This window comes from Lagopus muta, chromosome 13 (assembly GCF_023343835.1).
Source record: "Lagopus muta isolate bLagMut1 chromosome 13, bLagMut1 primary, whole genome shotgun sequence".
Taxonomy (NCBI): Eukaryota; Metazoa; Chordata; class Aves; order Galliformes; family Phasianidae; genus Lagopus; species Lagopus muta.
The window spans coordinates 11,036,201-11,059,350 of record NC_064445.1 but is presented as its reverse complement, the minus strand read 5'-3'; the positions used below and the strand labels follow the sequence as shown (position 1 = coordinate 11,059,350).

Genomic DNA, 23,150 nt, shown 5'->3' with positions numbered 1-23,150 from the left:
CTCCCAGAAGCAAGCCAAGACCGGCTGATGTGAGAGACAAATATCCCTCGGAGGTGGAGAGTCCACTCTGAGGGTACAGTTCTCTCTCCTGTCCTGGTCTAACCTGCTTTCTTTAAAGCACTGGGAAAATAAAGAGTTGTACATTCTGTTGAGAAAGTAACAAGGAATTAGGCTAGATAGCTTTTTGTTTTATGTGATAGTCTGGATGGGGTTCGTATCGACACAATGGCAATTGGAAACTGCCAGTGCACTGAAATTATGATGAGATGCCTCCTTTCCTTCCTCTACCTTGTGATGGAGGGAGGAAGGAACAAGGCACCTGCCTCACCATGTACATGGCTGCTTTGTTCATCTCTTAATGCAATGTGACTAGCTAGTCGTCTTCTTCATCCCCTTCCTGCATGTTCATCTGCTCCACTGACCTTTGTAATGCTGTGTTTTGTGTGCTGCTCAGCTCCTGTGTTCACCTTCTCTTTATTTGCTTGCAGGGTTTTGCAAAGCTGGAGAAAGCAGCCAGTGGAAAGTCCTCAGCAGCACATATCTGAATATATCTACTGTTTCCTGACTGGCTAAGATAGCAGAATTCCTGCTTCCCTTTTCTGCAAATTATTTTCCCTCTCACTGCCTCATCACAATGAATGAGTTTAACATCTGCTAGCTTATGCTGTCAGCTGCATGCAAGACAAGTGCCAATGTTAACAAGATAAGGCAGTGTCATCTATAAAAGATAGGTGGGCTGATTTTCCAGAGGTGCTGAGCCCCTCTACCTGTCTTTAACTTCATTAAGATTCCAGATAGCTCCTGTGCTGGAAACCAGGCAGAGCTCCTTAGGTCTATTTAATTTAATTGCAAGAAACCTTTTCTGATTATTTTTTTTTTTCATTTCTGCAATCAGGTTGCAGCTTAGTGCATGTCAGCTGGCACAAAGTAAGCAGCTATAAGAAGTGTTAAACACCACATTTGGATTCTTGGGAGGGTTTGAATTTAGATCCTAGCAAAGCCTATTTCTGCTTCTTTCACCCCCCAAATTTTGCCTAGAAAAAGCTTCTGCCTGATTTCAGCTTGCTTTCCATGGCCTTTCAGGAGCACTCGCAGACTCACTCCACTTTTTAGTGTGTCAGCTTTAATTTCCCTTCTCTTCCTACTCCCTGGTGAATTCCTCCAGCAGTTAGTGTGTCTGCTGTCTGTTGGGGAAGATAAACTACCAAGTGAAAGAGCGTTCACTCGGCCTCTGATGGTAGGTGTCCAGTGGCCATAAACACGTGCCAGAGAATCAGTATCTCAGTTGTCTATCCTGACAAGGATCACTGCTTAACTGAAATCTGATTTTTGCCCCATCTCCAAGGCTTGCTGCAATGCCCCTTTTATTGCTGTAACTTATTTACATCACAAATGCTCACTCACAAAACTGACCTTCTAGCAGGTGCTGTACATACTAAAAGTCAGAGCTGCATAATTTTAGCCCTTAGTTCAGATGCTGAGAGATTAGGAGAGTTGAACACTGGAAGCTGGAAGCTCTGTGCCTTAGATGTACGGCTCTGAATGTGCCTACAGGGTTACTTTTCTCTCTTTTAAAGCATTAGGAATGTTTGCAAAACACCAGTTCTGTAGTAGCTCTTACATGCCAACAGGGGATGGCAAAAGCTCTAAGCAGACTATTGTAAGACAGGTAATTCTTTATGCTCTTAGTGATGGAAGCTGGCATGCATGCAAAAGCTTAGCAAGTTAGTGTTTCTACAGCACCAACGCTCCATAGCTTTATTTTAGGCCACAACCATTTATTTAAGCAGACTGTAAGCATGACCTTAAAAGCACTCCAGGAGGGGAACTCCAGCTGAAATGGTAAACAGCCCAGCTACCAGCAAGCTTCAGAGCCGGACCTGAAAGCCTGATGGGGAATCCTGACGCTCCGTTCTACACACAGGAGGAGGCCCAACAACAGCAGAGCGTGTGGGCTGCCTCCATTTCTGTGTTATTAGGATGTTAGGAGATGGTAAGAGGCCTGCGGATACGGATGGCCTTCAAGAAGCTGATCTGTGGAAGTGCTGTATTTGGCAATAGCTGGTGGGTTTGTGGCCTTCTGGGGAGCAGGTTCACCCGCTGTGTGTTCTGCACCACCTCCTTGGCGCTGTGCGGACGGTAGCAATGATGTAACATCAGCACACACCTCTAATAAAGCCACGGCTCGCCTGCATCTCAAGTGACGTTCACTGTTTTCGCGTGGAACCACCCAAGCACACACGAAGGCCCCAAGAAGCGCTGCTCGCCGCCACGGAAGCGGCCCCCCGTGCTGGAGCACAGCCGCGGCCCCGTCCTCCATCCCCCCGAGGGAACCCCGTTAGTGGCCGCAGGACGGCGCGTGCACGCCGGGATCCCCGCGGGGGCCGCGGCCGCGCGCTCCCCTCAATCCCGCGCTCCTCTCAGCCCCGCGCACGCGCGCCGGCGGAAGGCAGGGGGCGTGGCCGAGGCCCGAATGCGCGCGCGGCGGCGGCGCCCTTCTCCCGCCCGGCAGCGGGGCTCCGTCCGTCGCCGGAGGAAGGAGCGGCGGCGGCCCGCAGGTACGTGCGAGGGGGCGGGAGGGAAGCGGCGCCGGAGCCTCGGGCTCGGCCGGGCCGGGCCCGGTTCCGTTCGGTTGGGTAGGACCGGCCCGCGCCCCGGCCCGTCGCGGCGGCCCCTCCCCGCGGCGCCGGTTCCCCGCGCCCCCTCGGTCCCCCGCCGGCGGCGCCCGGCTGTCCCGCTGAGCGGCGCTTCGCCGCAGAGTCGGTCGGTCCGTCACGGCGTTCGGCGCGGACCGGTTTATCTCCCGCCGCTCCCTTTGTCAGCCGGGCGGCGCGGGGCCGCGTGCTGCGGTGGCAGCGGCGTGTCAGCCCGTGCAGCCCTGCGGTCCGGGCTGTGCGCGACTCGCTCCGTGCGAGCTCCTCTGGTAGCCGGGGCTTTTCGGGGAGGAGTCGGTTCGGAAACATATCGAGACCGAGGGCTCTCGTGGATCGCCGGGGAAGGGGGAAATCGCTGTTCACTCAGTCGCTCGGTGCGTGAAGCTGAACCCGGCACCTCGTGGCTTCCGCGGAGCACGAGCGCGTCCGCAGCTTGAGCCGAGCCTCTGGCACGCTCCCCGGCCGGCACAGCCGATCGAAGAGATGGCTTCCCCGTGTAAAACTTACCGGGATACCCAATCCGTGCTGCAATTTGCTTACCCGTGGTTTTGTTGCTGTGTTGGCATCAGAGCAGTTGCCTCCGTCTCGGCTTGCAGCGGCAAAACGTGCCGGTAAAATAGCGGCGGTGCTGAGCTCTGCTCGGCTCCTGTCCGTAGGCATCGCTGGGAGCAGCTCTGTGTCGGCTCACCGCTGTGTCTGCAAACGTCGCGTGTGTGTATGTGTGTGTGTGTTTCTGCAGGGGAAACCTGGGAGCGAACAAAGGCTGTTTTTGCCGCTTGCTTCGTGCTGTCATTATCTGACGTCAGTACTTTGCTAATTGTGCTTCCTGACTTTGCTCGGTCGGTGTTTTTCTCGTGTGTTTCATTTGTAAACAGATGGAAGCTGAACTGCTGTGCGTGATTAAATCGGCGTCCTTTTATCTGCTCTGATTTGCAGCAGAGCACTTACACATCCGAGCTGGATAAAATAATTAGTGCGTGTGTTTAAAGGTGTTATGTTCTAGGATCATAGAGTCATCGAATGGCCTGGGTTGAAAGGGATCACAATGACCATCTAGTTTCAACCCCCTGCTATGTGCAGGGATGCCAACCACCAGACCAGGCTGCCAGAGCCACATCCAGCCTGGCCTTGAATCCCCCCAGGGACGGGGCATCCACAGCCTCCTTGGAGAACTTGTTCCAGTGCGTCACCACCCTCCATGTGAAAAACTTCCTCCTAAAAGGCGTTCATTTGTTCTTTTTTGCTAGGTTTTTCAATTCAGTTTGCTTATTCTTATGAAAGTTGACATTTTTTGGCGTTCAAGTCACATTTCTTTGCAATACTGCGCACGTTTCTGTAGGCTTGACGTGTTTTTCCTGTCTCGCAGCGAAGCGGTGTGTCTCAGATGATGGTGGTTCCTGGGAGCGCCCCGCTCATACAGCAGGACCGTGCTCTGGAGCCTGACGTGGGGCGAGGGCCGACGCAGAGCTCCGCCATGGGCCCTGGCACAGAGCCTGTGCCCGGCGAGGTGGGCCCGGAGCTGGAGGAGGTGCGGAAGCTGCAGGAGCTGGTGAGGAGGCTGGAGATCCAGAACCAGCACCTGAGGACGAGGAGTCGCAGGAGTGTGCTTGGCACAGCGCTGCAGAGCGAGATGCGCGCCGGCGTGGATAACCACGACTCTGGGCTCAACGGGATGGAAATCAACAACAGCATCAACGCCATGGCCGAGAAGCAAGAATTGCAAATCATGGCAGATCTGCACAGCAAATTGAGCAAAATCCGAAAAGAGGAGGGGGAGAACAACTGCTTCAAAAAGGACATAGGTGCCCAAACGCAGTACGGTTGCCTCAGTGCCCCTGGGGAGCTGTCGTCTGACACGTGTAAGGTGGAGATGAAGACTGATGATAACGTGAGGTGTTCGTCACGTGTGGATAGGAGTAATAGCACGGAGCTGATGGGGAACCTGGTCATTGCAGGTACTGAGCCCACGGTTAAAACAAGCCAACAAAATCCCAACAAAAAATGTGGAGATATAGAAAGCCTTTTGAATAACACGGCTCTGGATGAAGTGAAAGTGCTGGAACTTGAGAACTGCAATGAAGAAGAAGATAGCTGGTATGTATTTTGAAACTTTGGTAATAGGTAGGGTTTGCAGTGCTGCAGTGAGTTCCTATGGTTAAACATGCAATCTTTATTATAAGATATCATGTGGTTCCTACAGACCGCTTTGATTTCAGCAGCAAGAATGCAACTTCATTATTGATTGTTCTTATTTTAAGACCACTGTTCCGGAACGTTTTTTCCCCTAAATGTGTTGAGCTATAAGGCTGAACTTTTCCCCTTTAAGCTGCTGAAGCATGCGTATAAAAATTCCTTTCCCTGTTAATGTCTTTATGGATAACGCAGTGAATTTTTAATCTTTTTATGCATAAGCATCAGATGCTGTATTTAAATAAGGATTTGGTAATACAGCCAGCTCAGAACGCTGGGAAGCTGCCTTTTGGTAGAATCTAAGATGACAATACGCTTCCATTTCCTGAACCTGGTTTCTTTGCAGTTAGCTGGTTTCTTTTGTTCACAGACGTCTTCTGAAACAGATCAATGATGTAATCCTTAACTGCCCTCACTCTGTGGGACTCTGCCAGCTGCCTCGGTTAGAGCCTGTTTGATAAACCAGCAGATGAATTTCCAGTGCCCTGCCAAAGCTAGCTGAAGTTTGAGAGTAATTTCTTCTTGTGCAGAAGCTGCGGTGTAAGGATTTACCCAGAGTTCTGAAAATTAAGAGTTTGTTAGGATAGCCTCAGGGATCTGCAAATTGTGTCTCCAGCTTATTCAGCTGGAGGTGAATCTGGCAGTGAAGACAGCATTCCTGATTGGTTGCTAAAAAAATTTGTTAGCTCTTTTGAGGATAATCTTTTGTTTGTAGATGGAATAGAGCTCGGTAACTTAATGATGTCAGCTCAAATCTGAATTGCAAATTTTACTCAAAACCAGGCGAAAGCATTTTTCTGATGTCAAGATGAGGGAAGACTTATTTTCAGCATCAGTTTTGGAAAGGAATGTGTTAAGTTAGAAGTGCTCTTCTAAATCGATGAATGTGGTTTTTCTCCTGGGCGGTCAGAACTCGGTTGTCTTGACAAAGAAAGCAGGCACAGCTGGAGATCTGTCCAGGCAGCAAATGCTGGGCAGTGCAGCCATTGAGTTGGTTGATATTTTCTTGAGTTGGTGGCTTATGTTCTTCTCTATCGAGTGTGAAAGTGGGAGCTAATGTACATAATGTACCAGTAGTGAAGGTCTGTGCTTATTGCTGAATATCTCACATTCTCTTATGAACATCTCGTGCACTGGCAGATCCGCACACGGTCCTGTCAGCAGGAGCCAGATAGCAGTGGGTCTGTGGGCTTTTTTTATTTAAAGAGAAAACCCCGAATGCTTTACGGATTTAGGAGCAACTTTAATAAGGTGGCTTTGCTGATTGGTGGGATTTTGCACAGCCTGGACAGCAGCAATAACCAGACATGTCAGGCAGTGCATTAGTCAGAGTGAGCAGCTTACTGTATTGTTATTTTGGCAGTCAATTAAAATATTATACGTGAGGAAAGAAGCTGCAGCTGCGATTGAAGCGCATCGTGTATACGTGGGTAGTTCTGACTTTGGGCAGTATCTGGGAAGCTGACAGTGGCTTTGCATTCTCCCACCCCTACCACAGCTGTACCAGCACTGTCCTTCTGGCCGCCCCACCTTCCCATAACCGCAGGGCATTGGCAGAGCTGGCCTTGTGTAACATACAGATGGGTGGGATGGGTGAAACATGAGGTAGGGCGCTGCACACTGTGACTGTAACTCAGTACTGCTGGGTCTCTGTCCCTTGACTTGTTTCCTCAGGTCGCTTTCTCAAATAGCTGTTCAAAATTGTAAATCTCCCCGAAGCCAATCCGGCAGCCGTGGGCATCGTGTGCTGCTGGCTGCGTTGGGCCCTGCCCCATATTGGTTTCCAGCCCGCTCCTCATTCTGCACGTCAGCTCCCCAGCTGTGGGAGGGCAGAGGGGAGCTACCAGATAGGCAAGCAAATTCTGCCTTGTTTTCATCCCTGCCGGCTCTCTGTGTGTAACGGCTGCGTTGTGTTTTGTCTGTGAATGGAGCTCGTTGTTCTTCACGCCATGGTTTGTGTTGGGCATTTTGTTATGTGTTCCCATGCTGCCTGTTCTGTGCTTTGCAAATGGTCCCTCGCTTTTCCAATGTGATTGGAATTGCAGCAGGATAATTCGGATTCCAGCCACCCCTGAAACACAAAGCTTTCCTGTGAGTGAGACTTTGCACAAAAGGGAGAAACAAATGGTAGAAGTATTGAAGAGGTCAGACTTCACAGAATCACAGAATTGTAGGGGTTGGAAGGGACCTCCAGAGATCATCGAGTCCAACCCCCCTGCCAAAGCAGGTTCCTTAAACCAGGTAGCACAGGTAGGCATCCAGGCAGGTCTTGAACATCTTGAACAACTTCACTCTTTCTGCTTTCTGGATTGGCCTCACAGGGTTTCCATTCCCCAGATCCTGAATTTCAGCTGAAAACAAGCTGTGCCTTTCACTCCGTGCTGTCTCCTGTTTGAATGGGGTGTTGTTGTCAGCTGCTTTCACATCACAGAGCCATGGGAGAGCTCTGGGAGACGTTCCCTCCAATGGAGGTGTGATTCCCGTGCAGAGTTCAGGTGTTGCACCAATTCAGTGTCCTGGGGACAGGGCTGGGGGAGAGCTGCAGTCGCTCAGTACATTCCAGAGGCCGTGCAGTAGTTCTGTGATCCTTCTTTGCCAAAAAGTGCATGAGTTAGCAGCAGGAACTTGCAAGCTTTTCAGACTTGAGAAAAGCTGCTGGGGTACTTTTAGCTGTATCAGTTGCCTCTATTGCATTAACACGTTGATGACTTAGAAACATTTCCCCTTGCCTGGCTTGTTTTAACAACGCAATGTGCCTTTGCTTAGCTGCAGGAAGCCATTCTGATGGCGGTTGTGCTGTCTGCTCTCATGCACTGCCACGGCACAAGGACAGATGTGCTGCATGAGAGCTGCAGGAGCTGCTCGGTGCCGTGGCGGTGCTGTAGTGCAGTGCTCACAGCATCCCGCGCTGCCTTGCAGACTCACGTCAGAACATTAAGCTAACACAGCGTTCAGAGCTGCTTTGCCTTGGTGCCTCGATTTTTGGTGTTTTGACCAGCAGATACTCACCAGACAGACACAAAGAAGCAGTGCCTCTTCTGGGATTCGCTACGCAGTGTTAGTTTCTCTCTGCAGATGCTGTTTTTTGGGAATGAAAGCTCACACTGCGAATTGAGCTGTTCTGTGCGAGGACTTTTCTCCTTTCCTTTCCTGTTTCTCTTCTCTCAACACCTGGACAGTGTTTTTTCACTGCTGTTATTGGCATTTCTGTTCGGCAGCAGTGTTAGGGTTGGTGCTGGAACAGTAGAAGCACAGTGCTAGGTCTGAATCTCCAAAGGCTGTCATGGAAAGGAGCAGAACGTGAGTGCCTTGAATTACACATGATATAGAGAAATTTAGGTGTACCCTAGAAAGGTGCACCTACATCTCCATTGTTCTGAATGTATTTAGCTACCTCAGGTTCTCCTTGCATCCCAGATGGCTATTGTGTGTAGCATATTTGGAACAGCTACAGCTGGTGCTGCTGCAGGTGATGTGTAATAAACCAGGTGTGTTGTAACAGCTGAGATTCGTTTTGTTTCTGATTTAACTTGGAAATCAATTGGTCACAGCTCTTTCTGCAGTCTTAATTCTCATCTTGCAGTCTGCATTTGGACTGGTGTAAATGCTCTGTATGGCTCTGACCTTAATGTGCAATCACTGCTGGCTTGCCTTCTTGTAATTGAACTGATGTGTTGCCAAAGTGTGAGGAAGCTTTCATAGCAAAGTGTGCAATTTCAGAAGGTTGCCATAATAGTATTTCTGAGATTCTTGAGGCTGTTCTTTAAGGTGGTACATTCAAAATCAGCTGAGAGTGGTTATTAGCTTCATCCATCCTCCTACAAAGCGAACCCCAGGAGAAAAATCTCTGGAGGATTTTCTCCTTTTAGTGAGCTGGCATGTGCAAATATTGCATATTGTGAATTGTGCAGAATCTCACACTGTGCTGGCTGCACAACTAAGTGCCTTCCCCTTACCAAAGGTGCACTTCACAGCATACTTCATATGGAACAGGAAAACGTGGGCAGTAATGAGGAGGAACTAAGCATGCATTGCCCGAGGATTTCTTTATAGGCACAGTAGAAAATCTCATTGATATTTGATGAATTACACAGCAAATCCTGATATATCAAACTGTACCTATTTGCTCAGTGTCCCTTTCTGAGTTTTGTGTTAGGCTTTGCAACTTATGGCCTTCCCAGAGCTGCTAAAAAGGAAAAGAGCAAAACTGACACTGAAATCAAGCCAGGATTCCTCAGAAGACATCTATAAATTGCCTGGCAGTGCTCTGAAAAATGGAGTTGTCTTTACTTAATTGAGTTTAGTTAATTTATAAGTGAGACCATCTGTGGCCAATAGAGCTGTCAGCTGAGGAATGAGCCCTTGGCTGCCTGCAGGATGGGCTGCTCTGCTCTGCTCCAGTGCCATCATTCTCAGCTGCTGTGCTCCTGGGGAGAAGCATCACGACGAGGAACCTCTGAGGAGGAGCGGAGCAGCGTGAGGACTTCCCAAAGTGGAGCAAGGTTGTCTCCCATAATCTAAAATAAGCAGGGAGCAGTGTGACCTGCCCTGCCCTAAGGAGGCTGCTGGCCTCTTTTTGGTTTTTATGCTGCTTTTTCAGTCTGAACTGTGAAATAAACCCAGGGAGAGAGCTCTTCTTTCTCTTTTATTCAGTCAGAGCAGTTGTAATGCCTGCTTGGTACACAGACAGCAAGATCTGCTTTTGAGGTCTGTCATAAAAGACAGTGCTGTACATACAGGAATCTTCGTGTTGACGTTTCTCAGCATTTCCTTTGTCGATGGCAAAGTAGCTTTTGGAGTTGTTTTTATTTTGCATGTGGTTTTATGTAAAGTTTGGTACAGACAAACTCCTGGGTGAGCCGTGGCTGCACAGACTGAATTAGGGCTGTTTGGGTGGCACTCTGATGGTGAAGTCAGTGTGTGTGCAGGCGTGCAGGGAGCTCACCTCATGGCATTTCAGGAGAGAAGCTGTGTGCTTCCGAAATGGTTCAGGTGCTGCTTTACAGGTGATCAGCTGTAAGTCATCCAAGACCGTAAGCTGATTAAATCTGGTTATACATAAGGCTTATCCTGTTTGTATGTGCAAAATGATGCTAGGTACATTACAGCTGTCAGAAGCTTAGCCTACAAAAGAAAAGTTGGTATACTCCAAGTTCTACTTTCTAATTGCTCAAAGGTCTCTAAAGCTTTTAATTAAATGGTTTTTCCCAGTATAGAGCTGTGCCTTTTTTGTGTGCATGTGTGTTTAAACAAACAAACCATTAAAAGCAGTTAGGCTGCTAAAAGAAGATGAAGAAGATGGAATTAGCTCCTCACCCTTACCAGCTTTTGTCATCTCATTCACACATGTTTTTTGGGTGGGAGAGCTGAAGGAAGGGGTGACAGATGATGGCCAGCAAGCCAAATGGAAATGGGTGCTCAACAACTTAGTTTCAGCAGTAGTTTAGCATGCTAGGCTTGAACCTTGCCTTTTGGCAGCTGTGCACGTATTTCTCTGTGAAGCAGTCTCTAAATTAGAGTTCAATGGCCATGCCGATCAATTTGCTTTCCGGGTCACAGTTTGCAATTTAATCTTTTCCCTCTTAGTTGGGATAACTTTTCTGTCGCTTCTGTAAGTGCTTCTCCTGAGGTTGGTGCGTGAGTTAATTAACGAGCGTTGTTCCTGTCCTCCCAAAGGCTGTATGTGTCCCCGAGGAAATCTGTTGTCCATCAGAAGACAGGCTCGCCGTTGCTGTGGTGCCGGCAGGTGCTGGACAATCCCTGCCCTGAGACAGAAACCGCCTGCCGGACTCTCATCAGCAGGCTGGACCAAGGTATGTAAACCACGAGCATCGCGGCTTTCATTTCCACCTGCCTGCTTTCTATGCTTGAGGAGCAATAAAATAAGAGACGCGAAGTCTGCGGTCACCTCACTGCAGGATATCTGTAGGGGCGGCACGCTGGGTTGTTGTGCTCTTGCTGTGTGTTTGTACAGCACTGCGTGACACCCTATCAGCTGGTGAAGGTAAGAGTTTGTTCTGTAAACAATGCCGTGTTGATTACAAGTGATGGACTGCACAGCCTCGCTCCTGTGCCTTGCCTCCGTGCGTCTTTTTATGTACAAACCCTAAAACCACTGAAAGACATTTCAGTTTTCAAACTCCTAACTGAGGCCCATTGATACTTAGAGACCTTGAATATAAAAACATGTAGGAAAAAGTGTGGTTTTGGGGTGACTATATTAAATCTATCATTAAAGCTTTCTTTTCTATGTAAAAAGTTCTAGTATGGTTGAGTGTTTCCAGTGCTGATCACTTTTGCTTTCTCTTACGTTATTACCTGGGTAAAATAGTTGTCTGATGCTAAGAACTTACGATAAAGAAGTATTAAAATCTGTAACTTGAAGAAATGGTGTGAGTTGGGCACATTCTTTCCTCCAGTTTTACCATCCCCTAAAATGGGGTGCACAGATGTTTCCCAGAGCACAGAAGGCTCAATCCCATGTTAACGGTTCTCTGATGTAAAAGCTCTTGGAATGGATGCATAGTTTACCCCATCACACAGGGGAGGAGGTTGTTTCATTTCTACGTGTCTGTAGTACATCACCTGGAAAACATCTGGTGGGTAATCCCACCTTTGTCTTTTCACATATGCTCCTGGTTTGAATTTAAAGTTGCACTGAGCTGAATCACAGATAACCAAGGCACTGATGGGGCTAAAGAGAACAAATAACACGTCTCTGTGTTGTGCATCTTTGTCTACCATACAGCTTTCCTGTACAGGCAGCTGCTTAGCCTTGAAATTCCTGATTTAAGATAACTGACCACTGTTTGTTCTCAAACTTCATTTGCTTCTATAAAACATCTGCACTTAACAATTTAAATGAGGGCTCATTTGATTAACTCTTTGCTTCCTCACCAAAATGTGTTGGGCTTTATTGGCAGACCCTCTCCTTTTTAACTAAAAACAGTTAATATTTGTTAGCAGAGGGGAACCTACAGCTGCTCATATAGTGAACCCTCATTGATTTTCCTTGCTACTGTTCTCCTCATTGCGAGGGTGTGGTGGGCAATTGGAAACGTGCAGATCACATAGAGAATCATTACCTGAGTGTTGCAGCTGCACATTTCCACATTCAGTGAGCATGGACGTGCCCAGCTCTGCTGCCTGCCTTTGGGAGTGTTTCTGTAACTCGCATGCAAGTGCCTGCACTGAATGAATGTTTCCGAATGGCTGTTTTTCACACTCATTTGCTCTCCTTTTAATCTAAAGTCACCGTTTTTTATGGTTTGATGTTTTTGATTCTATCGTTAGGAATTCAAAATAAAACTTAAAGCTCAGTGATGCTCTTTAAAAGGAAGGTGTAACAGTGATGGGTGTTTATGAAAACAGCCGCCTTCGAAGACCAGCACTGAAACTTGCAGGAACGTGGAACATCTTCAAAGCAGAGTTTGTCAGAAGTTATTCCTGGAGTTCTTCAAATGTGTCAGAACAAAGCAGAGGGGAGAGGAGGCCAAGGGAAGGGCTGCTGTGTTGCCTTCTGCCTGCTGCCAGCAGGAAGCCTCAGTCCAAGCCCGTCTTCTACGACATTTAATAGTCTTGTTTGACCTTATGCCTTTCTTTATCTTTTACTGTTTGTTTTGAAACACAATTTGATAACCTTTGTGGCTTTTCTGTATTTTTCCTTCTAGCCAGTAGATGGAAAAACCTGTATTGCAGTCCTCTGGCCTCACCAAGTGCACATAATTTGAATACAGAGACAGGCTCCTGTAGCAATGCACTAAACTCTCCTGGGCATCTCAAATCGACTAACAAAGCACTACTAACCTGTGGCAGCTCAGGTATGGCATGACAGTAGAGCAGTGCAACCTGTGGTGTTTAAAATGCAAGGAGTGTTACTAATGGACACAGGGAAAAACTGTCAAGAGCTGTAAGTCCACCCATGGGGTTTTCTCACTTTAATTTGCTTTCTTACCCAGATTTCATCTATTATGTGGGAGAAAACCTCCTTGCATGCTAAATGTCTTGTAGCTATATTGTGGTTTTGTTTTTAGAGCGTTTAATATATTTTTAAACTGACCCACTTTGGTCTTGAATAATGTTATGGTATGTAGGTAATAGTTATATAAAGTAACTTGGATTCTGGTTGGGTTTGTGTGTGTGTGTTTTATTTTCTAAAGCTTACGAAGCTTCTTTTGAAAATATTGGTTAATGTGGGCGACAAAAAAAAGAAGCCCTGTGCTTTGTTAGAGAAGGCACAGCTTCCAGGGCAAGTCTTCATATGGGGTGAGTGAACAACTAAAGGCAAACAGCAAAAGCTCTCCATCAGACTTAGTTGTGTTTGGGGTAGGATTTCCTAACTCACAGGCAACTCCAACAAAATTCCTGTTGAAAGGCTGCATTGGCTATAATAACAAAGCTTCTCCTCAATGCCTTGGCCTCTAGGCTGCATTTGCTTGTAAGCTGCTGCCTGGAGGGTCCATGTAGGCTCTGTCAAGGAGCGTCATTTATCCTGATGCAGTTCACGGTCTGTTTAAGTCCAAAAGCTTTGCCTGTTGGCTCCTTATCAAAAGAATCTTCCTTGTTTTTTCTCCTCTTTCCCTTTGTGGGATCACTGTATCCTAATTTGCATGTTTAAAAACAAAGCATGTTAACAGATTCAGGCCTGAAACTTGATGTTGAACAAACCTTTTTTGAAACAACGCAATGCCTTGCAGATGTGTTTTCCCAGCTGCAGGAGATCTGCTGTAAATAGAAATGAACGTTGGCCTCTGTTTTGTAAACAGAAGGATGCACTTGCACCTGGTTATGTTCACAAGTTGAAATCTCTGGGGAAAAAGCTCTAAATCAATTTCTTTTATCTGTACTAAAAGAAAGGTTCCTTGTCTTTCTTGTGAGGTTGGTTGGTATCAGGAAACTTGTTTTTTTTTCCTGGCAGTTTTTGTACATGCAGTGTGTGTACTCCACTTTCAAAGAGCTCAGTGTTGGCCTGGTATTGCTCCTGCTTTTGCCATAGGGAGCTGTTCTGGTGGGCACTCAGAATGTGACAGGAGGAACTTTGCCTTCACCCCACATCTCTCACTCATTTATTTTTTTTACTAATGTTGTTTTGTCAGCAGAATGAAACGCTTGAAGGGCAGTTGATGAATGATTCCTACGGTCCATAAAATTGTTCTTAATTTCTTCTTCCCCATCTTCTTTCTTACTGGAGGTGATTTTTTTGTGCTTCTGTTGCCACCGAGCGTTTCCAAATAATATCAGCGCCTAAATTTGAACTCTGCCAACTGTTCCAAGCTGTACCATGCAAAGCAGTGGTATGGAACTGATACAAGTTGAGTCTGTTATCCTTCTCCTGGCTTTGAACTGATGCTCAGCACTCAGAGCTCTGTCGTTAGCTGTTCCTTGCATCAGAGCATCAGCCTTCCTCTTTTTATCAGAGTGAAGTATTTCTGCAGCACCTGAAGTTCTTCATTATACTGCATCCCACAGGTGCAACCCTCAGTAGTAAGTTCAGTCTCAGTGCTGGAGTGCCTTGCTTTGGAGGGCATCACGTATTGTGCCATGCACACACAGCCCTTATGCCACAGTTACTTTTCTACTTCTGCATCTGTGAGCATCTTCAAACTGGAGTGCTAGCAGGTAGCATTCTGCACTTGATGATGATGATGGTTTTTTACATCGTTGTTCTGAAGGAAAATTATTTGTTCCTCTTTCTCGTGCCTGATGTATGGAAAACTTCACTGGGAGAAAGATCCTTCCAGTTTGGTTTTTGTAAAGGTTTTGTCGCCTGTTCTATCTTGCACTGTGAGAGCGTAGTTAATGATAAGAGGAAGGAAACAGATAAACCTCAAGGATGAGGAAGAGGTAACCCTGCATAAACTGTGCTTTACAGAAGCAATGTGTGGGACTGATTTTTGAGGTACCGCAGTGTGAAAGCCTCTTGGATCCTTTTTGTCCTTCGGCTGCCAGCTGACACCCTGGCAGACACATCCTGCAACTTCTGCTTAATATCTAGACCAGCAGGTGTCCCTTTCTCAAAACAGGCAGAAAGAATGAATACTGACCTTAGAAAAACGATTTGTAAGCTCAGACTTAGCAGTAACATCTATGTTGCCTTCTGTCCAGAAGGTGGCAAATTTCTCCCTACCCAAAGACCATCTGCCTCCTTAGAACTGCAGGTTAAAAAGCTGAGCAGGGTATTCTCATGTCACTGCTAACTTCTTCATTATTTCCATCAGACCTCAGTTTTGTAACTGCACTGGTTGTTAGTACAGGGATAAATGCTCTTCTGCTCAACCTTGTTTTGTATGCGGATGCCTGAATGCTTCTTCTGTTCTTCCTTTTCCCTCCTACAGGTTATTTAAGCATGCATTCTGCACTGAGCTCACAGTCATCTGTGGACAGCGAGCTGAGCACATCTGATGACTCCATCTCCATGGGATATAAGCTGCAGGACTTGACTGATGTCCAGGTTATGGCACGCCTTCAGGAAGAAAGTACGTGACAGCCATTTCCTTTGTGGTACAGTCTTAGAATTGTAGAGAAAAGTAGGTGCATTTCAGCTGTTCTTCTCTCCCCCCAACAACAAAAAGGTTTAATAGATCATTTGAAATGTTTGTGTTTTGCTAGGGCTTCCTTTCAAAAGTCCACAGCCACAAATTGCCACTTACAACTTAGCAGTGGTGCAGCATTCTCAAGATTAAACCTCCTAGAGCAGAGGATGGTCATGAAGATATTATCCAAAGCCCCCGCCGTGGTAAACATACCAGCAGCCTTCTGCCTTCAAACTGTTCTATCCCAGCTGCCTCTCAAATACAGGTGGTGTTTTGTGAGCGTTTCAGGGCAGTGGCAGCAGCTGCCTGCAGTTACCGGTCTGGTTGCTGTTACCTTGCTTAGCCAACTGGAGCAGCCGTGCAGCTGCAGCGTGTGTAGGTTTGGGGAAGTGTTCCAGCTGAAAAAATAACCCAGCTAAGTGTTTCCCTTGTAAGTTTATTTCTTTTTGGAGCGAAGTTGCCTGACTGCAGTCTGAAATCACATTGGAAGCTGGCTGGAGCACTGAATGTTACAAGCTGTGTTTGCTGCTGTGTTGAGTCAAACCCAGAGTTTGAAAGTACTAAAACTGAAAGAGCTGAAATTACAATTTAAATTAAAATGCTCAGAGATGGCTCTGCAAATTCAACCAGGCATAAAGCATCTGTGTTGTAGCATGGGGGGATTTCAGGGCCCTGATGCAGCTCCCATTAAATCATTGGTTGGAATTTCTGTTGACCTCAGTGGGATTTGAATAAGGTCCTAATTGAAGATTGAGGTGGAACAAAGCAGTTGGATCTGTTGGCCTCTGCAAATTCATCATTAGATTCACGAGAAATAAGAATGAAGTTCTGTTTTCCTTCCAATGAGTGCTTTTTGTAGAGAGAAAAGAAGTTTTTCAGAATGTGAACTGGCTCATTTTTTTTTAAAAGTCCCTTCAACCAGTTTGCTAAGTGAGTTACTGGTAAGAAGTGGTTGTGTTTGGGTAGGCAGGAAAGCTTCTATAAGGGCACCAGTTGGGTGAGGAGCTACAAGGAAGCCAGGCAGAGGCAGACAATGAGAAGCAGGTATTTCTTTGCTTGCAAGGCGAAAGTTCAGATCTGTGCTTCAACCTGTTGCAATGCAGGTGGGTGCACGTTAATTGCACTAAAATATTCATGCTGTAAATTAAACTCATGTATGTATTTTACCTAACAGCTTGTATAGTAATGCGCACTCTGGCAGTGTTGCTACTTGTGTATGTGACACAAGGAGCAATTTGGGTCATTTTGAATATTAACCCTTCACTCTGACACAGTACTGATACAGGTGACGCTATTCCAGCTTAGAGATCCAATATGCTGAGAACATCTTTGCTAAGATAGTTAAATCAGCCCAGGCCTCCTTCCAAAGTGAGATGAACGACCAGCAGAATTGTGGCTTCTGACGTAGCGCTGCACGCAGGTGGGGAGATTTTGCTGTGAGGTGGGATGACGTGGAGCTGCATTACCACCCCCCTGCAGGTCTCCGCCAGGACTGCGCCTCCAGCTCAGCGTCCGTATCGCGCCGCAGCTCCAGCGCCTCCCTGCACTCCCTGCGCAGGGGTACCTACAGCGACCAGGAGTTCGACACCTACAGCCTGGAGGACGAGGACGATTACGACTGTTCCCTGTCGTACCGCAGTGCTCACAGATACTCACCGTCTCCGCTCAGCTCTCCCAGATGTCAGTCCCCTTCTTCCAGTGCAGACTATAGCAGGGCCTCCGCCTCCCGTATCCGTCCCCCGCGGAGATCTGTGCAAAGCCCGATGCAGGACCGGCTGAAGTATGGCAGCAGTGAAGGTGAGCCAGTTGTGAGCTTTTGACATTGGGTAATTAAAACGTGTGTCTGTTTTGCTTGGATAACAGAACTATTTGGAATCGTTTTTTTCCTGCCAGGGCCACTAGTCATACTAGTTTTCTGTATTTTAATGGCACAGTTATGTTAATGGAAGGGAAAAACAATCTTGAAGAGTCTGATGATAGAATCATAGAATCACTCAGGTTGGAAAAAACCTTAAAGATCATCGAGTCTAACCATGACCAATTACTCTAACAACCTGCTGTTAAATTGTGTCCCTGAGCACCACATCCAGATGGATTTTAAACACATCCAGGGATGGTGACTCAACCACCTCCCTGGGCAGCTTATTCCAGTGCTTAACAACCCTTTCTGCAAAGAAGTTTCCTGATATCCAACCTAAACTTACCCTGGTGCAACTTGAGGCCATTTCCCCTAGTCCTGCCACCTGTCACCAGTGAGAAGAGACCAACCTCACTCTCCCTGTAAGCACCTTTCAGATATTGGAAGAGAGCAACAGTGTCTCCCCTCAGCCTCCTCTTCCCCAGACTAAACAGCCCCAGTTCTTTCAGTCTCTCCTTATATTGCATATTTTCCAAGCCTTTCACAGGCCTTGTTGCCCTTCCTTGGACCTGCTCCAGCCTCTCCGTGTCCTTTCTGTATTGAGGTGCCCAGAACTGAGCATAGTGCTTGAGGTGAGGCCTCACCAGTGCCAAGTACAGGGGCAGGATTGCTTCCCTAGACCTGTTCACCACTCCATTCCTGATACAAGCCAGGATGCCATTGGCCTTCTTGGCCACCTGGGCACACTGCTTTTGAAGTGTTCATTTCAAGAACTGCTGTTTATTGGGAATAGTCGATTGGAATTAATTACACACCTGTCTACCTTAAGTGCACGGATTTTTCTAGGAGTAGTCCATACTGTTACACATCTTGGTTGCTACCAGCAGCAGCCAATGGTGAACTTGCTCTTGATTTCAGAGGAGATGCGCCACAGCATGCCCAACCTGGCCAGGACGAGCCTTCGAGCTTTGGAGTCTGTGAGAAGCAGTCGCAGCTTGGAGTCGGATCTGCAGGTGCCCAGCAGTCGACTTTCAAGAATTCAGCAACCATCAGCAAGTCAGTGCAGCACTTCTACACACTGCTGTAGTGGATATCGTTTGGTTTTCTCTTTTTCTGTTTAAAACTTCCTGACAAACACGGAGGCCCTTAAGAGGCCCGGTACCCTGCTGTGTTCTTAAAATACTGAGCTGTTATTTCTCATTCCGTTTCTAGGTCTGGCTCCCAGTAAGCTCAGGTATTCCTCCAGTGCTGGCCAGTCTCCCCTAACAGTGCGACAACCAATGAAAGCTGGGTCATGCACAAACTCTCTATTAACACCCAGGCAGCCGGTGAAAGCTTGCAGTTACACAGCTCCTGTCAGCGGAGTTCGAAAGCCACAGGCATCTTCCCTTAGCACAGGCCCTTCCAGTGGCAGTTCCACTTCTAGAAGCTTGGTCACTGTGGCAAAAAATGCACCCCTGAAAGCACGCACATCTGTTGGAGGAACTTCAGTGCCCAAGAGCAAGCTGACGCCGCCGTCCAAGAGGTAAGACTTCAAGCCTTGCAGGCTTCAATCCCTGCCTTTATTGTGCAGATTAGAAACTTTTTAATAGAGCAATACTCATTTTGGATTTCTTTTAAGAGAGCCATAAGCACAGAGTTGAGGCAGGGCTACTGATTATATCTCCTAAGCCATTTGATTGGGAAATGGTTGAATTGTGGGCTCGACTTTATTTGTGCAAGAGATGAACATTATGGCATGTTTTTATTTGGTGCATACCTCTGGCTTTAGGAAGGAAAGCATCTTCCCAAAATACTTCCCAAAATGAACTCTCTTTACTGGGAATATAATAATCTTCCTGAATGACTGACTTTGCCTCCGTCTTTAGCTAGGACAGTTTCCAAGGCCCAGTGAGTTTGTAGAAGAATCTGAAAAGTAGGTATAATAGACATATACTTAGGACAAACCCTGGTTATTTGTCCTGTGTCATTAAAATAACTTCATACCCTTTTCAAAAGCTTGAAAGCAGAACCCAAAGTATCCCTGACCTGTAATTTGTGTCCTTGTTGCACAATGAACTGATTGAGAGGCTGTATTTTAACTCAGTGTGATGCAATCAGATTGGTTTGAACAATTATTCCTAGCTCTTTAGTTTTTATGATTGGATACTTAAATATTTAAACAGTGGACATCTGAAGTCTGTAGATAGTCTAAAGCAACTGCTCCTTAGTCAGAGCATGAACTCTTTAAGGAATAAAGCAGCCTTTAAAATGGTTGTACCAACTATATGCACGGAGTGCTTTGTGCCATTAGAGCTAAGTGTTCTCTTATTCCATCATCCCCAGCCATCTGCTGTACTCCCACGTATGGCAAATCCCCTACCAAATTGCCAAAAGCTACTTTTTCTTTTTACAGCTATTTGCAGTGCAGTTTTAATGTAAACTTTTAATGGGAAATTAAGCTGATTCTACATCAGATGGTTGGACTGGATGATCTTGTAGGTCTTTTCCAACCTTGGTGATCTATGATTCAGATTGATAAGCAATATTGCATTGTGACTTTCTGATGTGTAGATGTCCCTTTGTAGCCTTAAGTTAACCCATATTGTATCTACTTTAAAACAAAACACAGTAAGTGCTTAACTTGTAGCAGTACTCTGCATACAGCCTGATGCTATTTCATGTATTTAGCCACTCTTGCCAGAAAAATGTATTTATTCTGACTCTGGCATGAGAAAAAAACTCACAATAGTGTTCATAATGTAGCACAGCAGGTTAAATATGTCATTGCTGAAGTAGCTGCAGATCTGGGGGGAGAGGCTGCTGCATTTTACCTGAGGTGGGCAGGTGCTGATGTTGTCCTAAGGCAGCTGCTGCAAAAGCCCAGTGCAAGCTGAAGCCTCACATTCCTGTGCAATCAATGGAAACGTTGTTTCTTGTAGCTGTGAGTGATTCTTTGTCTCCCAAACCAGATTTCTTCAATCAGCAAAAACCACGCCAAGCACTGTGGACGATTCCTGGAAGGAAGGGTGTTACTGACACAACCCAAAACGCCGATGCACTGCCAAACACCTCTGTGAAGCAGAACCCCAGCTGGCTGGGCTTGAGAACGTTATTTTAAAACAATATTCTATTTGAGAGACCCATGGCATTGGGACTGGTGTATATAGAGCTCCTCTCCTCTTGAATGCAAACTATCCTCGCCTTCCAGCACTCTGGCACAAGCCTGTCCTCTGAGCAGTACTGTGCTCCAAACACATTGCTGAAACGAGTCTTCATACGAGGACCGAAAAGAGCCTTATTTCATAGTAACCTCTAATTGCAGCCCTTCGGAAGGCCTGTCACAAAAAACAACTTCTTAGGACCTGCTCCTCAGGATGCTTGCCATAACAAGGCTGCCAGGTGTCCTGCTTGGGCCACACAGCAGCTTTCAGCAGCTGCTAGGGCATGTTTCACAGCAGTGGCAGGGGGAGACTAGAAATAGCTGTATAGGTGTTAGAAGTAAGACTTTTTAACTTCAACCTGGTGTACTCTAATATTTGTTTGAAACAACTTTTTTTTTTTAACTTCTGTATAGTATGTATTTCTGCTAATTTTTATTGTGTGTTCTAGGAGACAAAGCAGGTTTTTATAACTGTAGTCTACTTTGAGCTGTTGTATTCAAGCGTGTGCATCACAGTTCACAAGTGAAGGAGCAGTACACAATATTTGTGTGGGTTTGCAAGCAGCCAGTTGCAGGGACAGGGGATGCTCTTTGGAAACTGCTGTTTGTCACCATCTTCATATCTCAGAGGAAGCTAACAAACACCAGTGACAGGTAAACTCTTTAAAAGGTAGCTCCCCTGACTGATTTGACTTGAAGCGTTGCCCTTAGGTCTTTCAGCTCGCCCCTAACTGCCCTCCTTTTTGTAGAAGAGTTTTTCTACCGTCTCTTTGGCTATGAAGCATTCTGTTTCAACATCCTTTTCCTCAGCAAGTGCTGCAGGCTCTGACTCCTGTCTTAGTACACAAAATATGCACTGATAGCAACATTCTCCCTGCCATCAATGTGATTTTGATAGTGTAGTTTAATAAAATGTTATGGTGCTGAAATAGATCTGCCTTACTCAAACAGTGAGCCTCTCTGAGTGTTTTTGTGCTAGGAACGAGGCTGCAGAAGTCTCCTTCAGTCTTTCATCTCCATCAAGAGACTTCCACTGGAGACCTGCTTACATAGGCAGAGCTTTGTGATGTAAGTATTGCTATTTATCTTTCAGCTCCTTGGATTTCATAAGAATGAGGTAGTTTTACCAAAGGAAAACAAGTCACAGCATTCAGTTCATGTCTTCTATAGAAGGGGCCTCAGCAAAATGAAGTATGTGAGGCAATACTTGCAACTTGGAAGCCATTTAGGCTTTGCAGTGACCTCTCTGCAGTGTTTGCTTTAAAAAAGATAGTTGTATTAAATTCATGAGCTCCAGACTAGTCTCATGTATGTGTTCCACTGCTGAACAGTTAATGCACCTGGAAGATAATGCTGGCACAGAACTGACTGCACTATAAGCTGACTTTTCTGTGTAAGGGGATGAGAGAAGAGTTACACAGGAGCAGCCTTTGGCAGGTGTGTAAACGTTGAGACCACAGTTATCACCTCTTGAAAGAGATACCTGCAAGCTAATGAGAACTGAAGTAACAGCAGTTCTTTTTGTTACACTATTAGCTGAATACCATAATTCCCCTGAAGCTGAAACAACCCCCTTCCACTTGAGAACAACTGCTAAACCCTGGGGGAAGGAAAAAAAAAAAGAGATACCCCTGTAAGTCTTGAAACCAATTCCAGCCAGTGAAAGGACAAAAAGGAAGGCTCAGGTAACTGCTCATAACATGAGAAGACAGACAGATGTGACTGAGTTCTGCTCCTTCTCCCAGCTTCCCTCCCTGTCACTTGTTAAAGTGCCTGAGATGACCATTAGCAGACAAAGAGGCTTCTCCCTGCTCCATGCTAAAGCCCTGAAGGTTGCTAGCGCTGTCTTGAAGCTTTTCCTTCATGCAGAAGGTTCTTAAACACTTCTGCCTGGTGGAAGAGATGGAAACTCACTGTACTGAGCTCGCCTTTCTGTGCACTGGCACAGTAAATAAGAGACTAGCACCATTTCAGTTAGACTTTTCTATTGTTGGAGGGTTTTATTATGGTCTGTACACCAAAGGTAGGAACATGTCTGCATTTTCCATGCAGGACGTTTTTCTGCAGTCTCTGAAATTGAGACAGCTGCTACTATTCAGTCAGATACTTGAGGAAAAGTAAAGCTTTCTGAAGAAGTGAAAGTGTTTAAATATTTCAACATTATATCCTAGTTAAATCTTACCAGGTATGTGATATTGTTTCTATGAGATGTACACAACAAACTGCTGCTGTAGGCATTTCTACACAGACCTGAGGCTAACACAGAAGCAAGCAAGAAAGTTAAGCAGGGTCTCGTTCTGAGATGAGCTTCTGCTCAAAGTCATGGGCATTTTGAATATAGCCTGATACTGACAAGCACTTGAGGGTGGCTCTCTTCTGAGGAAGGACAGCCCTCTGCTTTTGGTCCATAAATCAGAAGTGCTACAAAGAATACTCAGCTCTGTAAGTGCTACCGAACTGATGAGGTGTTAATTCAGGATAAATCCCTTCATTCCTTTAGACATTCTCATACTGGGTGATTTCCTTCAGATTTTAATATTCTGCATTGTCTCCAAAGCCCTCGCAGACATCGTTAGGATGCAGTGTTTCTTTGCCTCCAACCACGGTAACTATTCACTGAATGTGAACAATTTCTGCAAGTTGAAGAGGATATCTAACTTCCTCATGCTGATACATGAGCCTACATCCAACACCTAACACTACAGCACCTATTTAACATTCCTGAGATAGGTGAAAAGCTACTAAACTCTGTAAAACTTATTTTTAAACACAGA

General features: G+C 46.2%; 2 protein-coding genes across 7 annotated transcripts in view; both read left to right on the top strand.

Annotated features, from left to right (window-relative positions):
- The window catches only part of LOC125699782 (zinc finger protein 185-like), a 46,077-nt gene extending 43,752 nt beyond the window's left edge, over positions 1-2,325 (top strand). For all 5 annotated transcript variants that reach the window (XM_048959666.1, XM_048959667.1, XM_048959665.1 and 2 more), the window contains one exon: positions 489-2,325. The gene's annotated coding sequence lies outside the window, so the exon portion shown is untranslated. The remainder of the gene's footprint in view (positions 1-488) is intronic.
- Positions 2,326-2,443: 118 nt separating this feature from the next.
- On the top strand, positions 2,444-22,070 carry LOC125699784 (SLAIN motif-containing protein-like). 2 transcript variants are annotated; one of them, XM_048959673.1, is made up of 9 exons: positions 2,444-2,558; positions 4,021-4,748; positions 10,521-10,657; positions 12,515-12,664; positions 15,179-15,319; positions 16,856-17,173; positions 18,153-18,290; positions 18,447-18,759; positions 20,186-22,070. In XM_048959673.1, the coding sequence occupies exons 2-9, from the start codon at positions 4,039-4,041 to the stop codon at positions 20,250-20,252; spliced, it is 1,974 nt and encodes a 657-aa protein (XP_048815630.1). In that variant the 5' UTR covers positions 2,444-2,558; positions 4,021-4,038; the 3' UTR covers positions 20,253-22,070. The 2 variants fall into 2 exon arrangements, with proteins under 2 accessions (XP_048815630.1, XP_048815631.1); XM_048959674.1 differs by lacking the exon at positions 2,444-2,558 and adding an exon at positions 2,766-3,028.
- Positions 22,071-23,150: the final 1,080 nt, after the last annotated feature.